At 38.8% G+C, this 26,997-nt stretch overlaps 1 protein-coding gene across 7 annotated transcripts in view; it reads left to right on the top strand.

Annotated features, from left to right (window-relative positions):
• Positions 1-10,966: 10,966 nt before the first annotated feature.
• Fam168b (family with sequence similarity 168 member B) overlaps positions 10,967-26,997 on the top strand; it is a 32,801-nt gene continuing 16,770 nt past the window's right edge. Inside the window, exons 1-5 of one of the 7 annotated variants that reach the window (XM_046463811.2) lie at positions 10,967-11,187; positions 13,642-13,811; positions 16,159-16,275; positions 18,093-18,173; positions 26,445-26,528. In XM_046463811.2, the coding sequence (XP_046319767.1) occupies positions 18,104-18,173; positions 26,445-26,528 (154 nt within the window). In that variant the 5' untranslated portion in view covers positions 10,967-11,187; positions 13,642-13,811; positions 16,159-16,275; positions 18,093-18,103. Of the gene's footprint in view, positions 11,188-11,346; positions 11,559-13,641; positions 13,812-16,158; positions 16,276-18,092; positions 18,174-26,444; positions 26,529-26,997 lie in introns of those variants that run through there. The other 6 variants (XM_046463808.2, XM_046463809.2, XM_046463810.2 and 3 more) reach the window with 6 other exon arrangements.

Raw genomic sequence — 26,997 nt, 5'->3', positions numbered from 1 at the left:
CCTGAGAAGGGGAGAGTTTCTTTTCCCCTTTCTTTCCCTGCCAGCTGTTACCAGAGCCCAATTGTAACTTATCTTAAAAATGTAGACATCTCTGTGAAGCCCAGCTCAAGGCCAGAGGCCTTGTTTGCACAGTTCTACAAAGTACTATACTGGATATGTTTGTGAAAAACTAGTAAGGAGGTGTCCAGCACCTGCAGTGTTGGTATCTTCCCGGCCAGTGGCCAAGTAAAACAGGGAAACATGAAAATAGGAAGTTTATCTACATTGACTCTTTTGCAGAGACTCTTTTACTGACAGTCCTAAAATCAGCCATGGTGAAGAGGGCTTTTCTGTGGAGAAAGGGGGTGCCACCTCAGTAAAAAGGCATGAATTGGCGTGAATATTCTATATACAAAGATATGAAAAATTGTACTCTATATGTTTAATAAGAACTGTAATGCTTTCCACTGTCGTGTATTTTTAAAAAAATCAATAAAATAAAAAAAAAAACAATGATTACACATAACAATGATTACCCTTGATGTGATTTGATGAAAATGACACTTTTCCTATGGTCTTTCTCTCCAAAAAAACCCCATAATCCCAGTCTAACCAGGAGAAAAATAGCAAACATATCGCAATGGAAGGATGTTCCACAAAATATCTCACCAGTCCTTATAACCATTGAGGTTATTAGAAACCAGAAAAGAGCTGGTTGTGGTGGTACATGCCTGGAATTGAGTCAGAACTACAAGTTGGAGGCCAGCCTGGGGCACTTCAAGAGACTCTTAGCAACTTGGGGAGATCCTCAGTGGTAAAGCTCCTCTGGGCTCAATCCCTACTACCTAACGAAAGAAAAAAGAAACCAGAAATCACTGAAAAACTGTCCTGCAGTGTGGTGGCTGGACATTAATGGAAAAAACTGCAGATTGCAAATAAAATTTTTAGCTTAGTTAATAGTTTTGACAGTTTTGTACCATGATTTTGTAAGATGGTAACATTAGGAAAAACTGTGTGAAGAATATACTACCATGGGCTTGGGATGTGGCTCAAGTGATAGCGTGCTTGCCTAGCATGCGTGGGGCACTGGGTTCGGTTCTCAGCACTACATAGAAACAAAATAAAGATATTGTGTTCACCTAAAACTAAATATTTTTTTTGAAAAAAGAATATACTATCATAATTTTCTATAAGACTATAATTATTCCAAAATGAAAGTGTATCTAAAAAAAAAAGATAATGGGGATGGCGAATATTAGTTTTCCTTATTGCTAAACTTTTAAGAGGCATCGTTAGGTCTCTCAGGATGGGGCAGAAGTATTGTCTAAAAAAAAGATTGAGCCAGCTCAGTGACCCAAGTCTATAAACCCAGAGGCTGAAACAGGAGAATCGCAATTTCAAAGCCAGCCTCAGCAAAAGCAAGGCACTGAGCAACTCAGTGAGACCCTGTCTCTAAATAAAATACAAAATAAGACTGGGGATGTGACTTAATGATCCAGTGACCCTGAGTTCAGTCCCCGGTACCAATAAAAAAATAAGTGCCCAGCTATTTTACTCTCTTTAGGCCAGCAATTCTACTTTGATATGATTAGTCTATGGTAAACAGAAACCCAAGCCAAAAATAGTTTACAGGGATATACATCATATATGTAAGAAATGGGAGTCAAAACAACCATTTCAAAAGGAACCAATGGCAAAAACTAAGAAGTTTATAGTAAGTATAACAAATATGTGAAACTATCAGAGCTCATCTCTAACTCAGGATATTGTGGCTTGGCAAACACTTTGGAGGACAATTTGGTACTAATAAATTTAAAGGTGCAGGTACCCTATGACCAAGCAATTCTGCTTCCAAGTAAATACCTCAAAGTAATATTTTTAAGCTTTTTTTTTCTTTTCTTTTTTTTTTGGTACCAGGGATTGAACTCGGGGACACTCAACCACTGAGCCACATCACCAGCCCTCTTTTGTATTTTATTTAGAGACAGATCTCACCAAGTTGCTTAGTACCTCACTTTTGCTGAGGCTGGCTTTGAACTAGTTATCCTCCTGTCTTAGCCTCCAGAGCCGCTGGGATTACAGGTGTACGCCACTGCACCCAGCATAGTTTTAAGCTTTTTAACCATCACCTAGGGTATAAGTTTACTTTATAATTTGGTACATAATTATATTAGGGTTCTCCAGAGCAACAGAACCAATAGGATATATATGGGTTACAGAAAGAGATTTAATATGGAATTGACGCATGATTATGGAGGCCCAAAGTCCCACAATATGCTGCCTGCAAGAAAGGCCAGTGGTTAGTTTCAACATAAACCCATAGGCCTGAGAACCAAGAGAGACAACGAGGTAAGTCCCAATCCAAGTCTGACCAGAAGCTCTGATGTCCAAGAATAGATGATAGCTGTTGGAGCTAAAAGAGAGCAAATTCACACTATTGTAGGGACAGACAAGGCAAGGCACCGAAGATAACAGAAAACAGTTTTATTTGGCTGCAGCCAGGTTCAGAGGGCACAGCTTTTGCTGTAATTAATTAATCCCCAGAACCCCAAGTTCAGGGAGTTTCAGAGTTTTATACCCAGCATGTAAGGGGAGGGGCTCAGAAGTTCACAGTCTGCAGAAGTTCACATAAAAATAGCTTTTTCTTTCACTGTTTTGGGCAAGTTAACCCTTCAAGGACAATACCTGTGAAGGGGAGAGCTTCTTCTCTCCTTTCTTTCCTCCTCCTGCCAGTTGTTAACATGGAGCCCAGGTGGTAACTTATCTTAAAAATGTGGACATCTCTGTGAAGCCCCAGCTCAAGGCCAGAGGCCTTGTTTGGTACATTTCTACAAAGTACTATACTGGATATGTTTGTGAAAAACTAGTAAGGGAGTGTCCAGCACCTGGAATGCTGGTATTTTCTCGGCCAGTGGCCAAGTAAAATAGGGCAACACGAAAATAGGAAGTTTATCTATGTTGAACTTTTTTGCAGAGACTCTTTTGCTGACAGTCCTAAAATCAGCCATGGTGAAGATTTCTGGGGAAGCCCAGTTAAGACTTTTCTGTGGAGAAAGGGGCTGCCACTACAACACTTCCTCACATTTTTGTTCTGTTTAGACTCACAAAAGACTGGATGATGCCCACCCACAACAGAGAGAGATCTTCTTTACATAGTCTAACAATTCAAGTACTAACATTTCCTAGAAACCCTTCACAGACATATCATATAAATACTGTCTTATCAGATATTTGGGCATACTATAGCCCAGTTAATTTGGTAGATAAAATTAATCATTTTAATTATGTAAATAATATTCTTTAAAACTGTTATAAAGCCAGGCACTGTAGCACATGTGTATAATCCCAGAAACTCTGGAGGCTGAGGCAGGAGGATTGCAAGTTAAAAGCTAGCCTCAGCAATTTAGCAAGGCCCTAAGAAACTTAGTAAGACTCTGTGTCAAAATGAAAAATAAAAAGGCCTGGGGATTTAGCTAAGTGGTAAAGCACCTCTGGGTTCACTCAGTAACAAAAATAAATAAACAAATAAAACAAATACTTACCCTTACTCTGTGCCATGCAATACATTTTCTTATTCTGCAGTATAGTTCACTTATTTAAATGCAGACAATGAGCACAGTTGACTGGGAAGGTTGAAGCAGGATGATTGCAAGTTTAAAGCTGGCCTCAGAAACTTATCAAGGCCCTCAGTAACTTACTGAGATCCTATTTTGATCAATTTATCAATTGATGCAGACAATAACTCAGTAGTTTGATTTCATGACCTGGGACTGGTAGTTGGATTCTTACCCAAGACAGGCATGCTCTGACTATTATCACAAGCTGATGAAACCTCTAATTAGTGGAGTATAAGAACAGTTTATTATTAACATAACCTCCTAGTTCTCTGGGTTATTTGACATGAATATTGACTGATATTTTCATTTATGTTAACTGGTAATATTAAAGAGAAATAACTAGGTTGGGACCTCACTTGTCTGTTGAGGACATCAATGACTTCTTTGGGAATTGGGTAATAGTTTTTGAATATTATAGGAATATTTCCTAAATCATTTTTACTATTTATAATGTGATGGCTATAGACACTAGCCACTTCTAAGTTTAATGTACTTCACTAATATTCTCCCATCACATTCTTGACTCTAGAAAATCAACAAACAATAAATCAAGCTCCGATCAGTGTTTCTGATAAATTCCATGGGAATAAATATTCCTACATGGCCAATTTCAGGTTTTCAATATGGTATCACTAAGAGAGACCAGAAGATCAGCTGTACAAGCCTATACAACATGTTCACAGGTAGATGCAATAGATGCAGGCTGCCTTAAGGTACAGGTAATAAAATAATTAGGAAGGGATGAATTGTGAATATATATTTCCTTTGTTTTTAGTGTTAACTTTAAACAATCAAATTTCTGATAATGGCTGCGCTTGACATTTGTCTTGCATTTTGCCTTGCAAAATTCCTGGCAATTTGTCCTCAGGCTTTTACCAACAGTCCGGCATACCCCCGAGTTCATTTTAATTGTTCTTTTGATGATAGATGCATGGATGCATTCCAATTTGAGTCTATTATCAATAAAACTGATACGGACATTTCTGTAAAAGTCTTTGCATGAAAATACTATTTCATTTTTTTTGGTGCAATTTTCAGGATAAGAGGTTAGATGTATTTTTATTAAAAAATGACCATATATATATTTTTGAAAGTTCTTAAACCACGTTGTGCTTTCTAAAAATATATATGAGCCAGGTGTGGTAGGGCATGCCTGTAATTCCAGCTACTTGGGAGAATGAGGCAAGAGAATCACAAGTTCAATGCCAGCCTGGGCAACTAACCAAGACAATGTCTCAAAATTAAAAAAATAAAAAGGGTGGTAGAGCACTTGCCTAACATGTGTGAAGCCCTTGGGTTCAATCCCCAGTACTGTAAGGAAAAAAAAGATTTATATTCATATCAAATTTCATTTTATAATGGGTAATACATTTACATGGTTTGAAAATTATGTGGAAATTATCTTTCTCATCTCTGTCTCCTATCTGCTCAGTACCATGGAGCATAGATGGGTGGGTTCTTTGTCTTACGAATTCAAAGAATGAAATCAACAGACACAAGGATGAGACCAAAGTAACAGAATTTATTAGAGAAAGAAAGAAAGTATAATTCCCAAAGAGGGTGGGGATCCGAAGAGAGGGGTGCCAACTGGTGCCTGTTGTCTAGGTGATTTTATGGGCTTGATTGGTCCCTGTAGGTGATTGGTGGGATATAAGATTTCTTCAGCAAATCTGGACAAAAGTGATTTTTAAGCTTTAATCAGCATAAGGGTGGGGGTGAGGGTCTGTTGGCATAAGAGGAAGTACCTCTTATAGTTGGTCAAAAGTCTAAAGGCTGTTAAGTAACTGTTCTTGAGGTTAGGAACATCTGGGGTCAGGAGCTCGATTTCCTAATCCTCTCTTCCTCCTTTCCTTCTCTGAGACCCTTTTTCTGGTTGCCTATAGGAGGTCTGTCTTACCACTGTCCCAGACTTATCACAGGTAATCATTGCAGTTAGTTTTTTTTTTTTTTAAATATATGTATTTTAAGTATTTCTGTAAATATTACATATATGATGATACTATATGTGTGTGTGTGTGTGTGTGTGTGTGTAACTGGGAATTTAAACCACGAGTGCTTTTCCACTGAGCTACATTCCCATCACTTTTTTTTTATTTTGAGACAGGGTCTCACTAAGTTGCTTAGGGCCTCATTAAATTGATGAGGTGGGCCCCAAACTTGCAATCCTTCTGCCTCAGCTTCCTGAGCTGCTGTGATTACAAGCATGTGTCACCATGCCCAGCTAAACATTATATAGTCTGTAAATACAAATTAATACAAATTTCTTGTATTCATTTTTCAAACTTTTCATTCTTTACTTTCATTTTCTTTTCTTTTTTTTTAAAAAAAAATATACAATGTTCTTTAACAAGAATCCTATCTTGATGTTTTCTATAAAATGGCCTACTTTGGAGATATTTTCATTTCAATATATACAAAAATTCCTCCTTCCACCACCCCTACCCCTGTGATTATAGAGTATTTCACTGTATGGATGAACAGATTTTTTCAATCGTTTGCCTAGTGATGGTCACTGGGGTTGTTTCCAATATTTTGCAACTATAAGCAATGCTTCAATGAATAAGTGTTCCATTTTATACATCTACAAGTATCTATAGAAAAATTCATGGAAGTGGAGTTGATGGGTCAAAGTTTTGTGTAGAATGCCCCCTTCCTGGTAGTGGCACCAATAGAGTGCCCAGTCAATTTTGTGGATGCTTGCTAATCATTGGTGAAAAAATTTTATTTCAAAATTTTAACTTGCATTTTTCTTTATACAGAAGAGGTTGAAGGCCATGTGGGGGCACACACCTATAATCCTAGTGGCTGGGGAGACTGAGGAAGGAGGATCATGAGTTCAAAGCCAATCTCAGCAACTTAGTGAGGCCTTAGCAACTCATCGAGATCCTGTCTCTAATTAAAAAAAATATGTATATATATATATATATATATATATATATATATATATAATATATTTAAAAGAGCTGGGGATATGGCTCAGTGGTTAAGCACCCCTGGGTTCAATCCCCAGAACCAAAAAGAAGAAGTTGAACTTTTTTTTTCAAAACATTTTTGTCAGCTTTAATTAATTAATTATTTTTTATGTGGTTCTGAGTATCGAACACTAGGTTCGATATGCTAGGCAATCGCTCTACCACTGACCCACAACACCAGCCCCTTGAACTTTTTTTTTCTTATGATTAAGAGTCATTTGTATTTCCTTTTGTATGAACTCCCCTTATTTTTCTGTTAAGACTTAGAATTTCTAATTGCTAAGAGTTATCTCTTTAATATTCTCTCTCAGAATATTAAAGAGATAACTCTTTCTTCATGATATGTGTTGGGGCTATTTCTTCCTTATTGATTATTTGTCTTCTGATTTTGCTTATCATGCCTTTTTTTTTTTCCGAGGTGCTAAGGGATTGAACCCTGGGCCTAGTGCATGTAAGGCAAGCACTCTACCAACTGAGCTATATCCCCAGCCCAGGTTTGTTTGTTTGTTTGTTTGCTTATCATGCTTTTAGTCAAACTTTTTTATAGTCATGTCTTCCGGATTTTGAGTATTACGAAGACCTTCTTGACTCTAGGATTAAAAAGAAATGTCCTGGGGCTGGGGCTGGGGCTGTAGCTCAGTGGTAGAGCACTTACCTTGCATGTGTGAGGCACTGGGTTTGATCCTCAGCACCACATAAACATAAACAAATAAAATAAAGGCATGCTGTCCATCTACAACTACAAAATAAATACATACAAAGAAATGTCCTCATTTTCTTCTTGTTCTTTTTTTTCAATTTTTTACAACTTTTTAAATATTTATTTTTAGTTGACAGACCTTTATTTTATTCATTTATTTGTAGGTGGTGCTGAGAATTGAACCCAGTGTCTCACACATGCAAAGCAAGTGTTCTACCACTGAGCCACAACCCCAGGCTCTCTTCTTGTTCTTTTATGATTGTATGGAATATATTTATACCGTTTTAGTTTGGAGTTTATCTTTGTATATGGGATGAGGCATACACCCAATTTTATATTTTTTCAGATGGCTATGTTTCAGTGCCAATACATTTATGGAATAGTTCCATCTCAGTGATTTGAAATGCTCTACCCCCCACACACATTTTTTATTGGTGCATTTTAGTTATATATAATAATAGAATTTGTTGTTACATATTCATACATGCATACAGCATAACACTGTAATTTGGACAATTTGGATCCCAAGCACTTGCTCCCTACAACCCCTCCTCTCACCCCCTGGTCTCCCTACTTTATTCTTCTGATCTCTCTTTGGAGATGTTGTCAGACACCAAATTCCTCAAATTGTTGGGTACAGTGGGGCACGCCTATAATCCCAGCAGCCCAGGAGGCTGAGGCAGGAGGACTGAAAATTCACAGCCAGTCTCAGCAAATTATCGAGTCCCTAAGCAACTCAGTGAAACCCTGACCCTCAATAAAATATAAAAAAGGATTGGGGATGTGGCTCAGTGGTTAAGTGCCCCTGGGTTCAATTCCCAGTACACACACACAAAAGAGGAAAATAAAAACCAAAACTGTCTCTAAATTCCTCAAATTACTCCAGTGTATTTCAGAATTTTCTATTATATTTCGTTGGACTATGCATGCACTAGCAATATAGTTTCTCATTAATTAAGGCTGGTAAGTCTAGTGTTCTTGTCACTTTTTTTTTTTTTTTGGAGCTGGGGATTGAACCCAGTGTGCTTTACCACTGAACTACATTTCCAGCCCCTTTGTTATGCTTTATTTTCAAAGTTTTCCTAGAATATACACTTGCCTTTTATATTTCTTGTTGATTTCCCCCATTCATACATTAGAATCATTTCATCTGGCATGGTGGCTTACACCTATGATTCCAGTGACTCAGGAGGGTTCAGTAACTTAGTGAAACCCTGTCTTAAAATAAAAAATAAAAAAAGAATTGGAAGGGGCTGGGGTTGTGGCTCAGCGGTAGAGCGCTCGCCTAGCACGAGTGGGACCCAGGTTCGATTCTCAGCACCACATAAAAATAAAGGCATTGTGTTGTGTTCATTTACACCAAAAAAATAAAAAATAAATAAAATAAATATTTGAAAAAAAAAGAGTTGGGAATGTAGCTTAGTGATAGCCTTTGAGTTCAATCCTTAGTTTAAAAAAATCACTTATCTAGTTAAAAAGTTATCAGTATTTTATGCAATTCATAAACGAATTTTCTGCACATAGATCTTTTTCCAATTATATTCACTTACTCAAGAATGTGATGATGGGGCTGGGGTTGTGGCTCAGTGGTAGAGCGCTCGCCTAGCATGCATGAGGCACTGTGGGTTCGATCCTCAGCACCACATAAATGTAAAATAAAAAATATTTAAAAAAAAAAAAAAAGAATGTGATGTTTTCCTCTATGTGTGATGTTTTCCTCTATGTATGTAAGTGTTCTTTTGTGTTCACTTTTTAAATTCATATAGGACTTACATAAATATTATTAAAAAGTTTATTGATAAGAATGATAATTTTATTTTTTGTACCATGGATTTTACCCAGGGGTGCTAAGCCACTGAGCCACATCCCAAGTCTTTTATATTTTTTTATTTTGAGACAGCATCTCACAAAATTGCTTAGGGCCACACTGTTACTGAAGCTAGCCTTAAACTTGGAATCCTCCTGCCTCAGCCTCCTGAGTTATTAAAAGTACAAGAACAAAAAGGAATGACTAAATTCTGTTATAGAACTTATTCATATATTGTTAAGCTGGCAAACAGTGGGAATCAAATCACCATGCTGTTTATATTTCAATGGATATATTTAAGTGTATTGTCTTAATTTTGTTTATAATGATGAATATTTGCATACTCTAGAAGTTGTATCAAACTACAGGTTGAACATTCCTAATTTGAAAATTTGAAATCCAAAGTACTCCAAAATTCAGAACTTTTTGAACATGACACTAGAAATGGCATATTCCATAATATTTTGTTTCATGTACAAAATTACTTATAAATTGTATACAAAATATGTATAAGGCACTTAGGAAACATAAAGAAATTTGTGCTTAAAGGAAAAGATAAATGAATTTATGCTTAAACTTGGGCCCCATTCCCAAGATATCTCATTATGTATATGCAAATATTCCAAAAAAACATATATATCCAAATCCTAAAACATTTCTGGTCCCAAGCAGTTTAGATTAGGGAGATTCAACCTGTATTTTAATCCCCACTGAAATTCAATAGGTGTCAGCTGAAGAACCTTTAGTTGGAAATGCAGCTGATGCTGCTCAAGAGTAGAATTGCCCTCTGCTTGGACAGTGTTGGGTAGCCTGATAGGGCTCTTTCTGCTAAGTAGAGGCCCATGAGGTGGTTCTGCTCTGCCTGGCACAATGGGACTAACCCCTCCATCCTCTACTCAGCACCCTATCATTTGTGACCAAGGTAAGCTCTTGATCTCTGGCTCTCAGTTCAGGCAGGGAACTTGTTTGTGGGTATTATTCATGTTAGAGAAGGGAAAGTAACTCTGAGGAAGATGAAAGCCAGGATTTCCCAGTTGATCAAACACAATGAAGCCAGAGCTTGGGGGTTTTGAATGACGCGTTCCTCTCTTAGGAGTTGTGTGTTTTGTTACTTTATTTGTGCAGTGCTGGGCCTCAAGCATGCTAAGCAAGTGCTCCACTACTGAGCTCCACCCCAGGTACGTTCTTTTTTTTTTTTTTTAATTTTAATATTTATTTATTTTTTTAGTTTTCGGCAGACACAACATCTTTGTTTGTATGTGGTGCTGAGGATCGAACCCGGGCCGCACACATGCCAGGCGAGCGCGCTACCGCTTGAGCCACCTCCCCAGCACCCCAGGTACGTTCTTAAAGTCAGTCAATCTCGGTGCAGATTCCTCATCCTGACCTAAAGGGAAGCAGGGCTTTCAAAGCAGTGCTTGGCAGAGTGCGTACCACACCCACGGGGCCCACGCCAAGTGAGCAGGGCCCACCAGCAGAGGAAACGGAGGACGCCCGCCCCGATTGCCGGGATAGCGTCGTTAGCGAGGAGACCTGGGCAGCGGACGGCCGAAGAAGGTGGTGATCCAGGACTGTCACTCTCTCGCCGCAGGGGCTGTTTCATTTAGGTGAACCGAAGCACACTTCCTTCACAAGAAGTTAACAAATACTATAACTATGTCCCGGAACGTTCTTTTCTCTGTTCTGTATTAACCTGTGCAACTCGACCGCCGCCTACAAAAGGAAGCCCTCAGCGCCAGCTAGGGTCTCCGGATTCCGCGCGTTCAGGCGTGTCAGCCCATCCGGGCGCCTCGCGCACGCAGGCAGGAGCGCGCACGCCGTCGCGTCACGCGCCACGCGCGTCCCCTCTCCGGCGCGCTCCGGACGGAAGTGAGGTTTGTGGCTCCGGTGCTGCGCAGCGTCGGAGTGGAGCGCGGGCTGCGGAGAGGCGGGTCGGGCGGAGCAGAGCAAACGCGAGTGCGGCCCCCGAGCGGCGGTGGAGAAGCGGGCCGAGCGGCTCAGTCCGCATCGGAACAGGCCTCCGTGGCGCTAACCCTCGCTTTGACCCACGGCCCATCCCGCCCAGGCGGGCGAGCGCTGGTTACCCAGGCCCAGGCCGCCTCGCGCGGCTCGGTGAGTGGGGCTGCTTGGCGGGGGCGGCACGCACGCCCTCCCCAGCCCCGGCCGGCGGGCGGGCGGGCCGGGGCGGTGGCGCGGACGGAAGTGCAGTGCTTTGTGCGACCAGCTCGGGGCGGCGCCAAGGTCGGGCCGGTGGCTGGGGGTCGCTGGGCGCCAGACTGGGCCCTGCTGCGCTTTGTCCGCTGGCCGGGCTGGGGCCCGGGCCCGGGCGCGGGCAGGTGCGGTCTGTGTGGCTGGGGGCTGCGGCCCAGGTGGCCAGCCAGGGGGGTATTCTTGGCGCAGGGATGTCCTCTCGGCCTTTTAAAGGTCGCAGTCACCAGAGCAAGAGAGTATGGAAAACAGGGGAACATTGGGGTGGCGTTTCTGTAAGTCAGATTTGGTATTCTTGGGTTTAATCATTTCGAATTATTCACTTTATCTACAAAGTAAGATTCATTTGCTTTGTGGAAATTGAGCGTCCTCCCCTTGCTTGAAAAGGCACGATTTAAGTTAAGCTTTTAAGATTTTCTTCAGAAAGGACATTTTGTGGCACAGTGTGGGTAAACTTTGAAAAAACAAAGTGCACCTTTCCAGTGTCTACAAACAGGGTGTTTCTCCTTTGTAGTGTGTGCGAACGTGCATCCAGTGGATTGTATGAGTTAATGTTTAATCATTAAAGTCACTCTTAAACATGTTTTGGAGTGTTTTGGCATGCACAGAAGCTTTAAAGAAGATTTATGTAGTTCATTTTCCTTAAAATTTCCAGTCATCCTTGTATAATTTCAGATTACTTTCTCAAATATTATGAAAGGTTTTAGGTTTTTAAATTTGGCTTTGGCAGTTATAAGGCATTTAAACTTTTGTAGGTGAAGAAGTTAATGGGTTGTTTTTGCTTGTCAGTCAAGACTTTAGCAGTCTAAGGTTACATTTTGTAATGTTAACTACTGTGGTGGAAATTATGAAAATTTTACCTTTCCTGGTCCTTATAAAGTGCACTGACTTTGGTAGAGTGCGTTCTCATGCAGTATTTTCAGGTTACCAGTATTTTCAGCTTGGCATGCAAGCTTTCAAATAAGTTAAAATTAGTTGTGATTTTGACTAAAGGAAAGTTTAGGTCTGGTGGGAGGCGCTGCAGGCTTCTAGTTGGAGACTGCTGACTTATAAGGTTCTCCTGGGTGTTCACTTTGCAGCAGTCACTGAAAATGCCCAAGCAGATAGTGTCCTTTTTCTGCCTCCTGCCTTTCAGAATAGTAAAAGGATTTAGGCTGTGCCCTAAGGCAAGTGCCTGAAACTCCAAAGGAAGGAGGGAGCAGCATGTGCTGTTACTGCCCACACCTTCTTATTAGAACCTAATATGTTAAGATTTACTGTAAACTAGTTTTTAACCCATATTCATTTTAAGATTAAACAGAATTGTAACTTGAAAATTATTTGAATTCCAAACACTGGGAAATTAAGAAAAGCATAATGCTGTAAAAGTAGATGAGAATTTTGGGGAAAAAAATCTGAAGTGCATTTAAAATATTTTAATTTTTTACAGGCTCTGTGGTTTAAAGGGAAATTTTTGTCTTTCTAGCTTGTCTTATATAGACAGTTTCTTTTCCTGCACCAATTGGAACAGTTTTTAAACAGCAGTATACCAGCACAATAGACTAATTCTTCACTCATGTCTATGTTTCCCTGAAGTCTGTCCAAGTGTATTGTGCAGAAATTTGTGAATTTCTCCCAGTAGACTGCATATGTTGGTAGTGAAAGTAGACTGGGGAGAGTGGAGAACTTTCTTTTATTATGTGCTTTTCTGGATGATGTCAGATGTTACTGAGAAGTTCCAGTGTTGATTAAAGAGTATTGTATGTTGTATATTGGAGTCTCTGAAAGAGAGTTTAAGCGCCATAAAATCAAGGTTGTTGATAGGAAATCTAAAATATCAGGCAGGAAATCTAAAATATCAGGCTTTAAAAAAATTTTTAATATAATTTTTAGTTGTAGATGGGCACAAAACCTTTTTTTTTTTTTTAAAGGGGGGGGAGAGAGAGAGAGATTTTTAATATTTATTTTTCAGTTCTCGGCGGACACAACAACATCTTTGTTTGTATGTGGTGCTGAGGATTGAACCCAGGCCGCACGCATGCCAGGCGAGCGTGCTACCACTTGAGCCACATCCCCAGCCCACAAAACCTTTTTTTAAAAAAATTTATTTTTATGTGGTGCTGAGGATTGAACCCAGTGCTTCACAAGTGGTAAGACAAGTGCTCTACCACTGAGCCACAACCCCAGCCCCTAAAATTTTATTATTACTATTTTGTGTAGGAGCTTTGTTTATTTATTTAGATCATGATATACTTTAAAACTAGAGATGATGCAGTGATGGCTTTTTAATTTTAAAGATTCCTGATTGTTCTGATTGGGATTTTCAGGTTGAGGAATTTTTGCTGTCATCAAATCTAAGATTTTTCTTTTCTTGTGTAGGTGTCAAACCGCCCGTAGTAATTCTGACAGTTGAATCATTTCAAGTGCAAAACTTTAAAGAAGTGGTACCCTGTGGTTCCAGCCTTGCGATTGGGTTCCTTGGTCTAAGCCACGTCAGAACTAGGAAACTGGTGGTTTCTGGATAACTAGTGGCCTTAGATTCCAGGCAGGTTGGTGATGGTTTTTTTCCTTTTGTTTTTCATTACGCAACTGAAAAAAGTACAATACACTATAATGCCATGTATGCAACATCCTGATGTAAAGATTATTAGCATTTTACTGTATTTGCCCATTTTGGTTGAAGTGTTTTAAATTAAAGACATGTCTTTATGTACTTTAATATGTATCTCTAAAAAATTATGTATACATGCAACCTCAAATGTACTACATATAGCGTATCATCTGATACTAATTTAGGTTTTGTTCCAAATATCCTTAAATTTTTTTTTTTTTTTTTTTTTTTTTTTACGGTTTTTAAACTCTAAATCAGAATCCATACAAAATCTGTTTGTTTCCTTTATGTCTAATATTATTTTTTTTAAAATTTTTTTTGTAGTTGTAGATGGACAGAATGCCTTTATTTTATTTTTATGTGGTGCTGAGGATCAACCCAGTGCCTCACACATGCAAGTGCTCTGCCACTGAGCTACAGCCCCAGCCCATAATCTATTTTAATCTAATACTGCCCCCACCCCTGTGCCTTTTTTTCAGATGAATGACTTATTGAAGAAACTGGGTCATTTGTCCTCCAGAATGCCCCATCTTTTGGTTTTGCCTGATTCCTACACACCTCCAACTCCTTGACTTTTCCCCAGAACTGGAAGTTAGAGGCATAAAAATATATTTGACTTTTGCAGCAATACATCTTTGATGATACATAGTAATTCATATTTCATCATGTAAGGATGCAGATAGTTAAGTAATTTGACTCTTAGTGATGTTAGGTTTGATCTTTAGGTTCAGGTTTCAAGTCTACCAATCAGTAAACAGATTATGTTTCAGTAACTCTGAATTCAAGTTAATATTACTATGATAAATCCCATATGTTCTGTTGAATAATTCTTCAGTTATTCTTGCACATTCAAAAAATACTTAAGAACTTCACTTTGTGAGATGGAGAGAGGCCATGTGGATCAAGGAATTTCCTCAGTTCTTTGGGATTATAGTATTGGGGGAATGAACAAATAACTTGAGCTTTTTGGTGTTTGTTCAGAGAGATGTGTCTGTTATAAGTTATTTTTTGCCTCTGTCAAATTGTTACAAAACTGCAACACTTTCATTAATCCTGTAATATTTTATCTACATGTAACTTTTAATTCATTAAAATGTTTTAATAACTTTAGAAAATATATATTATCAGCTTCTGAGGAAGTAGAAATTCTTTCAGGAAATATAATCTCAATTCAGACGTGGTTCTGTGAAATTTTTAGTGGCACGTGGGTTAAACTGTATCATTAGAGGTCTAGACTGTAAGGCTATGGAAGGGGAGCCTCCTGGTTTCCAGTGTATTTGAGTTTTTTTTTTTTTTTTTGCAATTTTTGGCTATCACAGCACAGTAATAATTTGTGTAGTTTTTGATGTATAGTTTTCATTTTGTATACCTAGGGATGTAGTTTTCATTTTGTATACATAGGAATGGTATATACCCAGGGAATGGGAACTCTTGTTTAGTTGTGCTGTTTATGAGCTTCATTGCCTGTCATACGATAGCTGCTTGCTCAGCCCACATTTAAGGGTCTCCACCTGCTTGTAATCTAACCTGTTTCTCCATAGTCACTTATTGCTGATTCCTACTTGTAACCTAAGCTCCAGATATACCCAGCCGTCTAATATTTGCAATATGGGTCTTGAATTTTCTCATTCCTGTGGCTAGTTGTGAAATTTGGAAATGCTGCCTCTTGAATCATGTTTCCTGATTATTCGTCCCTCCCCTATTGAATTTTTGCTCTCTCATTCAGCTCTTAGAACAGTTTATTCACTTGTGACTCTTAATACTCTGCCCTGTATCACAATTATTCATGATTTTTGTTTTAATTCTTATAGGCCTGTGCTGTTCAGAATAATAGCTGTAACTTACATCTGATTATTTAAGCTGAAAATTCAGTTACCATATTTGGACAGCACAGACATAGTTTCCAACTTTGCAGAAAATTCTGTTGGACAGCGCTTTTTCTAGATTGTAAATTCAGAAGGGAGGTACTGTGACTTCCTCCTTTCTCCATGGCTTTTGCATAGTGTTTTGCTAATCTCATGTTCAGTTAAGAAAATAAAATTAGGTTTTGGCACAGAATGCAGAAAACTAGAGTTTGGGAAATATTTATTTCTTGAGAAATGATAGTTAAACCTGAGAAGTTAATGAAGCATTTGAGGACCTTCATGATTCCTATTGTTGTAGATCTCCAAGAGTAGGTTAAAAGTGTAGAGGAATTGGATTTGGCAATTGCCAGTTTGGGGGATAAAACACAATTGATCCTTCTGCTTACCTGCTTCCTTTCTTGTTTTTTCTTTATTTTGTAGGTCTGTGCTGTCCAATGTGGTAGTCCTGGACATATGTGACTAAGTTGAAGTTAAATAAAGATGAAACATGAGATCTTGCACCAGCCACATTTTTTCAGGTGTTCATAGTCACTCTAGGCAAGTGGCTGCCATAATGAACATCAGGAAGGGGAGAACATTCTGATTAAGATATCATTTAACTGTAGTTTTGGATGTAGCAAATCTAGCTTTGGTTTAAAAGTCTTAAAAAAAAAAAAAAAAGAATTGTTCTGTTGATAAATGCCCTTATCTCTGATGCTGTCAATTTATTCTTACTGAATTTGTTACAGAGGCTAAGGTTGTGAGCTAGTTTATTCTGTATACTGAACTGCTTAGCTGTGACTTATGAGTTAGGTGAGCTGAAAATTTGAAGTGCTTCATTTTTGTGTTTTGTCTTTATTTTTATTTATTTATTTATTTTTTTTGTGGTGCTGGGGATTGAACCCAGGGTCTTGTGCATGCTAGGCAAGCACTCTGCCAACTGAGCTATATCCCCAGCCCTGTGTTTTGTCTTTAATGGAATTAAAAAACTAGAGTTTTAAAGTGTGTGTGTGTTTTTAAGAAAGTGAGTAGGTATTTGAACCTATTTTGTATTAGACATTGTTATTGGTGAATTAGAGACATCAAAGAAAATAGCACCAAGTGTATGTTCTCTGCTTTTGTGGGCCTGTATTCTAATTGGGCATGTGGAGAAGGCATACACTGAAAAAGTAAACTAATGTACATGTAATGTGTGGGTTTTCCTACCCCCCCACCCCTGCCCCCAATTAAAAAACAGAACTTTTAGCCAGGAGTCATGGTGCTCACCTGTAGACTCACCTACTTGAGAGTCTGAGATAGGAGAATCAGTTGAGCCCAAGAGTTTGCTTGAACAACATAGACCCCCATCTCAAAAACAAACATCAAAAAAAAAAAAAAGGAAAAAGAAGTGTGGGGAACTTTTTCAGAGCAGTTTCAGATTCACAGCAATATTCAGCAAAAAAATTCAGAGTGCCATATATACTTCTTTCCTCACACAGTTTTTATGTAAATTAAAGATCATCTTGCTCTTTTCAGTCACATAATCCCTGGGGCCAAAAAAGAGTGACTTACTGGATGAGGACTAGGGAAAGCTCATACTTAAGTTGAGAATCTTATTTTAGTTAGGGAAGGAACAGAATCATAACTAAATGTTTGAACTTTACAGGAAAAAAAAAAGATTAGTGAGTTTTAGAACATTGAGTGGGTTAATGAATAGCGGGGCTGTAAGCTAATTTTTCTTTTTTTAGGAAAAAAATCAAGTTATTTTTAAAAATGCAGAAAAGTGAGGAGGAACACTAAACCCAACTCATGTAGAGATAATTACCTTAATGTTTTTGTTTTCTTCCACACTTATTTCCATGTGTTGGAGGTGCCAGTGACCATAAGTTGATGTAAATTTGGGCTCAGTATTGTACCCTACTCTTTTCACTTAACATTGTATCAATCTTGTGCTTTTTTGTGGACCCAGGATCAAGCCCAGGGCCTAGTGGCTTGCCAAGCAAGCTCTCTTAACACTAAGGTATACCTCCATTTTACTTAAATGCTTTTTTAAAAGCACCTGCATATTTCATGGCTTGGATATATCTTAACTGTTCTTTATTAAAAGGACATTTAGGTTATTTGTAGAATGTTTTTTCTTATATAGCGAATACTTTTTCCTGTTAGTTTCTGATGGACTGAAGAGAGTTGTAAAGAACTGTTTCTAACATCCTGGTTGGGCATTAATTAAAACATTTGGCGTTCATTTTGTGTTGTCTGCTAGTTGGGAGAAGCATGAAACACCTTTTAGATAGGCTAGAGAAAGATTCTTAGTACCTGCTCTTTTGGGGACTGATACTGGAGAAAAATCTTGAGAACAAAAATACTTGGCTAAATCACTTTTTTTTTCCTTTTAGTTCTTGAAATCATGAATCCCGTTTATAGCCCTGGATCTTCTGGGGTTCCCTATGCAAATGCCAAAGGAATTGGTTATCCAGGTAAGTGAGTAGAATTTTTCATTTTTGATTACTTGGTATATTTCCATAGCATTGAAAATATTTAGAGTGGACAAGGAAGAAGATAAATGAAAATGAAAAATTAAGAGAGAAGACTGGCTTTGATCAAAGTTTAATTTAGTAGTTTCAGCAGTTGGGACCAGGATCTTGTTTATCTAAGTTGGTCTGGTAAGCCTCACTTCCTCATCTTAGCTTAATATTAATTAGTCACAGGTCCTGTTTGTTCCTCCCCATTGTGGCTCAGCCCTCATAACAATCTTTCACTTTATCTCTGCCCTGTAAGAAAGCCCAAAAGGCTTTTTATTTCCTATTTATATCATATCTGATGGAACTTTAGTTTCATCCCTGGGTCAGAGAGGACATACTTCTAACTAAGGCCTGAACAGTACCGAGTCAGCAATGGTTGTCCTGATTGGTGACTTTGAATAAAGGATAACTATTTGCAATGTTATGATTTCTTTGTGGATTTTAATAATATGGTTGATAACCCTAAAACCTTGTTGCTACAAAATCCTTAGAAAATGAGCTGGGAACCGTGATGCATGCCTGTAATCCCAGTGGCTCTGGAGGCTGAGGCAGGAGGACTGTGAGTTCAAAGCCATTCTGAGCAATTTAGCAAGTTCCCAAGCAACTCAGTAAGACCCTGTCTCTAAATAAAATATTTTTTAAAAGTATTGGGCGGGGATAAGGTTGTGGCTCAGTGATAGAGTGCTTGCCTAGCATGTGGGAGGTGCTGGGTTTGATCCTCAACACTATATAAAAATAAATAAAATAAAGATATTATGTCCTACTACAAATACAAAAATATTAAAAAAAATAGTGCTGGAGATGGGCTTAGTGCCCCTGGGTTTAATCCCTGGGGTCAAAAAAGAAAAGAAAATGGAATAAAACATTTGAAAATGTATACCTGAACTTGCAGGAGGGAAAAGGATTGTCTAGGGTCAAATATGGGAGTGGTGTGAAACCCATTTTATTTGACCATTAAGGTAAGGTGTCTGTCCAAGAGGTATTTGTTGTTTGTGGGTTGTAACAATCCACATGGGAATAGGCTTCAGATCTTGTGAGACAAGGAGTAGGAGTGGGCTCTCATCAATTAGTCTGATTTCTAGAGAGTTGATCTCCCAGGAAAGAGGTGGTCCCACCAGAAGCTTGAGTCTGCATGGGCTCTGAGAAGGAGGGATGGCTTTCCTAAGATTTTGTAGCCATTTCAGGGATGTTTAGAACACTGATTTGCATTACTGTGCATTTCCTAGGGGCTCCAGAAGTTTAGAAACCAACATAAAAAATATTCTTCAACTTGCATTTCCCCTAGAGCCCCTGACAGAAGAGAATGCATAAGTGCTGTGGAGGCATTTGTCCTCAACCCAGCTTGCGTGGGCTTCCCACAGACAAAATTCTGCCTGCTTGCATGAAAAATCATTATAAGACACAGGGTGCTGTCAGGCGAAAGTCACCAGTCATGACTGTTTGCTGTGTCACACCGACATTTTTAGAATAATTACAAATGGAAAAGAAAGAATCAAAAACATAAGAGGGGAACAGTATACTGGGAGAGAAAAAGTAACCAATCAGAACTTAAAAATGGCAAAAAAAAAAAAAATTTTTTTGGACAAAATTCAGGTTAATTTGCTTGTAGAACACTGCTAAAGTGAGAACCAGAAAGCAGTATTAGGATTGGAGGGCGGGGGGAATAGACTGGCTAAGAAGTTTGAGAATGAAGTGCTCCAGGAAGCATAAACACCAGTTCTGTATAGTGGTATTAATGCTGAAATGTGTAATTTGTTCTTCCTCTTTGGTTGGCCATTGACAGGGATTGGTAAACTCTACATGAAGGTCCAGGTAGTAAATATTTTAGAATTGTATAGCTACTCAGCTCTGTCTCTGTAGCACAAAAGCAGCCTTTGGCAATATTTAGTGTGGTGTGTTCCAGTACAACTGTAAAAATGGGTGGTGGGCCCTGTGGGCTGTTGCTGACACTTGGTTAAGAGAATTTTTGGAGTAAGCTGCTTTTTTTTACCCCCTCTCACATTTTTTATTTTATTTTGGGGTCTAAAAATTACATTTAAAAGAAAATTTCTGTAATTTTAAAGATATTTAAAATTTTGTATCTTTTTACATAGTTTTTGCCTTCATTTCCTTATACTTATTTTCTATTTTCTTGGTTTTGAGATTTTTATGTCTCTCTTACTTCTATACAACTTTATGAGAGGGACTGGAGTTGTAGCTCAGCGGTAGAGTGCTTGCCTAAGCTACATACGAGCCCCAGGGTTCAATCCCCAGCACCACATAAAAACAAAATAAAGTAAAGGTATTATGTCCAGCTACAACTAAAAAATAAATTAAACAAAAACTTTATGAGTGAGGTTTCAATGCAGGACCAATAATCACTCTAGGTCATTTAAATCAGGGAGTCAAAAATATGGGAAGATGTGCCTGCAGGATGTGACGGCCAGCATAATTTCAACCAAAAACTGACAAGACATTTTAATATAGGAAAGTACTTTTGTGCTCTTTTTTTTAAAAAAAAAAAAATATTTATTTTTTTTGTTGTAGTTGGACACAATAACTTTATTCCATTCATTTATTTTTATGTGGTACTAAGGATTGAATCCAGGGCTCTGCGCATGTTAGGCTAGCGCTCTACTGCTGAGCCACAATCCCAGCCCCCTTTTGTGCTCTTTTATACTCTTACTGACAAATGGAGAGACTGGTTCTATTACTGTTATTTTTATTTACACTTAAATAGGAAACTCTTCTCAGAAATGTTTTATATTTTGTTATAATTACTGATATAATTGATTTATATCCAGAATTTTGTTTTCTTTGCTCATTTTTCTCTTGCCATCATTTGGATTAATCAAATATTTTTATTTAATTCTTCTATTAGTTTTTTTTTTCCACTATTCTCTTAATGGTTACTATAATACAACATTTTAAAAATCCTCTCTTTCTCCTTTTGTATTATTGTTGCCATGCCTTAAGACATTACTGTTTTTATTTTGTGTAGTCAACAGCTATTAACTCAGTTATTTGTAGTGCTCTTTATTGCTTTCTTTGTTGACACATTTCTGTCTGGATCTTTGTTCTTTATCTGAATAACTCCCTTTAACACCCCCTCCCAATCCACAAACTTTAATTTTTTTTTTTTTAAGTTATAGGTGGACACAATATACTTATTTATTTTTTTAATGTGGTGCTGAGAATCGAAACCGGTGCCTCACACATGGTAGGTGAGTGCTCTACCTCTGAGCCACAACCCCAGCCCTGTAAATAATGTTTGTTTTTTTTTTGTTATTGTTGTGCTGGGGATTGAACCCATGGCCTTGTGCATGCCAGGCAAGCACTTACCAACTGAGTTATATCCCCAGTCTCACAAGCTTTTAATAGATTAAAATAGAAATTTTATTCTCTCACGGATACAGAAGTTTGAAATTAAGATATGGGTAGGGCTACAGTCTTTGCCTTTTCTAGTTTCTGGCATTGCAGGTCATCCTACACTGTAGCCCTGGGGCCACATCAATCCCATTTCTGCTTCCATAGTCAAAACCTCTGCTTCTCTTTTGTGTGTATTCTTTAAAGTCACTTGTCATTGGATTTAGGGCTCACCTGAGCAGTCAAGGATGATCTCATTTCAAGATCCTGAGTCATATTTGCTAAGTCTTATTTCAAATAAGTTCATAGTCATTTTCCTGGGGATCTAATGTGTTAGGGTTGTTTGAATTGTTTGCTGTTTGAATGATGCTTCAGAGTAAATGACCTTGTGCTTATATTTGTTGTGGAAATTAAAATTCAAGGTGAATGTTAGAGGTAGAGTTGTGTATCAAAGAGTAAATATGTTTACATTTGATATTTTTGGATACAGCATCTTTCTGTTTTGCCCAGGCTGGGGTTGAACTCAGGATCCTTTAGCTTCAGCCTCCCATATATACATGTGCAGCTTTTTTTTTTAAAAGAGAGAGAGAATTTTTTTAATATTTAATTTTTAGTTTTCGGCAGACACAACATCTTTATTTTTGTATGTGGTACTGAGGATTGAACCCAGTGCCGCGCGCATGCCAGGCGAGCACACTACCGCTTGAGCCACATCCCCAGCCCTACATGTGCAGTTTTTAAGATAATGCCAAGTTCACTTCCATAGAGCTTTTCCTGTTTTATCCTTCTGCTAGAAGACATTTTTCCACAGCCTTGCTGACAAAATGTCGTCTAATTTTCAGGTGGTTGCTATTCCGGTGTGAGATGGTATCAGTGTAGTTGTAGTTTGCAGTTCTAACAGTCCATGTCTATTTTTTTTTTCTTGGGTTTTTGTTCTTCTAGTTTACAAGTTATAGACAGATGTGGTGGTATAGGTTTATAATCCCAGCTACTTGGAAGTCTGAGGCAGGAGGATTAGAAGTTTGAGGCCAGTCCAAGTAACATTAGTGAAAACCTGTCTCAAAGTAAGAAGGGCTGGAGATGTAGCTCAGTGGTACCTAGAGGATGTGAAGTACTATATTCAATTCTCTGAACTTCCCAAAAAGAAACAAACGTTAAGTATGTCAACCCTTTATCTAAGTAATTGGTAAATATTTTCTCCTAATTTGTCTTTTTTCCCCTGTTTTGATGGTATTACCATAAAGTGATCAAGCACATAAAAATGGCTATAGTTGAAGTTCGTCATTCCATTCTCTTGCTGTGGGGAGTCTGGCCTTTCCAAAGCCTCTGCATGCCAGAAAAGAATGAGAGTAGTTGTTGAAGGAGACACTTCTTGTTGTCCACTGGGGGACATTTTTAGGAAGCTGCTAGGGCTAGAAAAATCCTAAGGGTAGAGAAACAGTTCTTCTCAACAAAATTCTGGAGAGAATAAGAGAAAGAGTTTGGTGTTACACCCACAGCCAGCAAAGTAGCATGCCAGTAGGGTCTTTTCAGACTACCCCTGTGGGGTTATATGTAACCCAAGTGGAAACGGTTGAAGTAGAAATAGTGAGGTGAGCTATGTTCAGCTCTGGTCAGGATGGTGGCAGAGCAGATGGAATGTGGCTGATGGAATGGAGAGAGTGAGGGCATGGAAGGAGCAGAGGCTCCCATACCAGAGGCCAGTTGTATAATGACCCTCTGTTGGTTATTCACTAGCTATTTTAAATATGCTTTGTGATCTGTTTGATTTTAGAGCACATTAACTCATTGTTAGATGGTTGTGAAGGGAAGGGCCAAACAAACATAACAGTAAGACCCTTGAAGCAAATACCAAACAGATGATTCTCAGAGAATTTACTAGTGGATTTTATGGAGAGAGATAAAGAAAATTGGATTTTGTGGGAATTCCTGCACATGCCTACAGCATATTCTCTAGGTCAGTGGTATTTCCTTTTCTGACTGACTCCCTGGTATATAAGCTATATACCATTAGCTCCTATGGGTGAATTGAGGCAGCTCCAGAGCCTACTTGGCTCTCCTTGCATTTGGGCCTCTGGGGAACCTCTCCAGGTCAGTCTACAGAATGCTGATGGAAATTTCTGCCCTGCTGTTTTTACAATGGCCACTTGAAGTCTGTTTCAAGTGAAATCCTCCCTTGATGTCCAGAATGAGTGAAGTTGATAAAACATTTTACCACTGCACATTATTCTCTGACTAGGGGGCAAGTGGGAAAGTGAGAATCTAGAGATAAACCCAAAATAGTTTCTACTGAGATAGAGGAGGATCAGTTTCAGGATCAAGGGAAAAAAAAAAAACAAAACATTCATGTAAGAGATGAGATCTGGCCACTTGTAGGAATTCCTGTGGGCCATTGTCTTACTTTTCTTATTGAAACTTGTTGGACTGCTTGGAAAGGTGGGATAGCAAAGCAAGGGCATCCCGGCTGAGGAGGGGTGCTACAGGGATTCTAGAAAGGGACTTTATATATAACCTTCAGATAAAACCTACTGAGGGACTTAGGGGTGTAGCTCAGTTTAGGGCATTCGCTGAGCATGCAGGAGGCCTTGGGGTCTATCTCCAGTGCTTCTAAAGAAACCAAAAACCAAACCTCTCCATAATGACTTAACCCTTTGGAAGTTCACTTAGACCACCAATTCCTGCCCCTAGTTTTCACCTCATTCCAAAGGTTTTCATCACTTTGTTTACTGTTACATCTGTTCCTTAAAGGGTCATGATGCCACCCTAAATGTCCCAGTCTAAGTGCCCTAGCAAACAAACACCTTTCTCTGAGCCTCTTCAGCACAGTTTCTTTCGAAGGCTGCTGTTTTGTTTCTTTCTTTCTTTCTTTTTTGGTACCAGGGATTGAACCCAAGGGCTCTTAATCACTGAGCCATATCTCCAGCCCTTTTTATGTTTTATTTTGACACAGGTTCTTGTTAAGTTGCTTAGGGCTTCACTAGGTTGCTGAGGCAACTTGTGATCCTCCTACATCAGCCTCCCAAGTTGCTGCCCCATGCCAAGGAGCCTAACTGTTGTTTTGTTTCATCAGGTTAGGGAAGAGAGGACTAAAGTACAGTTTCTCACAACTGTACTAGCTAGTTAGGGCTAGCAAACATGGGTCCTCTCAGTGGCACTCTTCCCCTTGTATGAAAAAGAATTTCTAATGCCCTGGCTGTCACATCTTTCTGCACTATGAACCAGGGAGTCAATCAAGGGGATCAGGGGCCTCATGGGTCCCTGGGCTCTGAGAAAGGCTGTGGAGATGACTGAGGCCTCCTCTGCTAATAGACATCTGGGTAGGGGGCAGGATTCTGACTTTCATACTAAATGTCTTGGTGTTTTCTTTGTGTTCATGTTTGGAATTATTACTGGCTATTAGTTTAGTCTTCTAAGGATTTCTCATTTAATAAAGAACAGCTTGCTTCCATAAGTTTCTTTTCTTTTTTTTAATATTTATTTTTTAGTTTTAGGTGGACACAATATCTTCATTCCATTTCTATGTGGTATCCAGGATCGAACCTCGCGCCCCGTACATATCAGGCGAGCGCTCTACCGCTTGAGCCACATCCCCAGCCCCATCTTTTCTTTTTTCTTTTTTTTTTTTAATTATTATTTTAGTTGTTGATGGACCTTTATTTTTATTACTTATACGCGGTGCTGAGATGTAAACCCAGTTCTTCACACATGCTAGGCAGCTACTCTTAACACTGAGTTACAACCTCAGCCCCCATATGGTTCGGTTCGGTTCTTCTCTCTCTCTCTCTCTCTCTCTCTCTCTGTCTTTCAGAGTTTCTTTTTTAGTTGTAGATGGACACAGTACCTTTATTTTGTTTGTTTTTTTTTATGTGGGGCTGAGGATAGAACCCAGTGCCTCACACATGCTAGGGGAGCCCTCTACCCCTGAGCTACAATCCCAGCCTCCCCATATGGTTCTTGATTGGACTTTTTCTACTTCCTGGTGCTTGCAGGGCCAGTTGGAGCCTCTTCAGTAAGAAGACTGACATGTAATGATATTGACAGCCTGGGGTCATGATTGGCCACCCTGAACTGGGAAAGTTGTTGGGGATTAGAGTATGAAAAAGTCTGAAATGAATTTAGGAGTTTTAAATAGTGCCTAAGAACAATAACACAAAATAGCTTTTAAATGAAAATATGCAATAATGTGGCTATGTCTTTGGAGTCACTGAGAATATATGTCCTTAAAACACCTTTTGTTGCTCACTGGTCGCAGCAAAAATAGACTCTTAGCTCCAAGAATCATGGTTCTTTCATACTTTATGCAGTGAAGACAGATGAAGGTAACTGGACCTACCATACTATATATACCCTTAGCACACTCATTACTCTTGGTAAGAAATTATGTGAGTAGGATCAGGACCAAAACTTTTGTAAGTGTTGGAGATTTGCTTATTATAGCTTGGGGTTTAAAAATATTTGGTTTTTGGTATTATGATTTAGCTATTCATATTTATTTTGGTCCTGGAAATTGAACCCAGAGCCTCACACCTACCAAGCAGGGACTGACTCTACCACTGAGCTATAATACCTTGCCCTTTGATTTAGTTTTTCTTCAGAGTAGATTCTAACTCTCTTTATGCCAAATTTTTCCATTTGTAAAAAGTTGTAAACATTTAATCATAGATTTAGAACATATGATTATGGTTCTTACCCATTAAAATTTTGAAGAAAAACAACTTATAGACAAACTGTTGGACACTTAGTGCTATTGGTGTTTGTGAGTCATCGTGTGGAGTTTTGGAGTTGAGGGTAAGAATAACGGGTTTGTAGGAGCTCTGATTATAAGAGTCTCTTACTTCTTCTTTGATGACATCACATTGTGCTGTGTATGTTTTCTTTCAGCTGGTTTCCCCATGGGCTATGCAGCCGCAGCTCCTGCCTATTCTCCTAACATGTACCCTGGAGCGAATCCTACCTTCCAAACAGGTATGTCCTGGGTGATGAAATGCATTGTACATGCAGTAGGGGAGAAAGAGAAGGGGCTGGGCTTTAAGAAGAGAGGGGACAGAGTTAGGATTTGGGATTAAGTGGTTTTATTTCTGAGTTTATAAAATTAGCCTTTTGGTGTCTGTATTATAAGTTTTAGATATTGCCAGGTCCTCTCAGCATACAAATCTTCATTATAATCACTCAGTTGTTAAAGGTAACTTCTTATGCCAGAGCCTCTCTGTTTAAGGAGTAGGAGCTTACTACTAGAAACTGAAAACCATCTTGCCATTGGTTTCTTTATGGTACTTTAGCACTTTGCTTATTTGGTTATATTTTTGTAATTCTTTTTTGGGGGGTGGGGGGTGTTGGTACTGGGTTGGAACCCAGTGGCAAGTGCTCTAGCATTGAACTACATCCCTAGCCCAGTCTTTGTTTAAAAGAAAGTCTTGTCTTCCATGTAAAGTGC

This window comes from Marmota monax, unplaced genomic scaffold (assembly GCF_021218885.2).
Source record: "Marmota monax isolate L192 unplaced genomic scaffold, Marmota_monax_Labrador192_F-V1.1 WCK01_AAM20220418_F8-fsc00034, whole genome shotgun sequence".
Classification (NCBI taxonomy): Eukaryota; Metazoa; Chordata; class Mammalia; order Rodentia; family Sciuridae; genus Marmota; species Marmota monax.
This window is presented reverse-complemented; position numbering and strand designations above follow the sequence as displayed.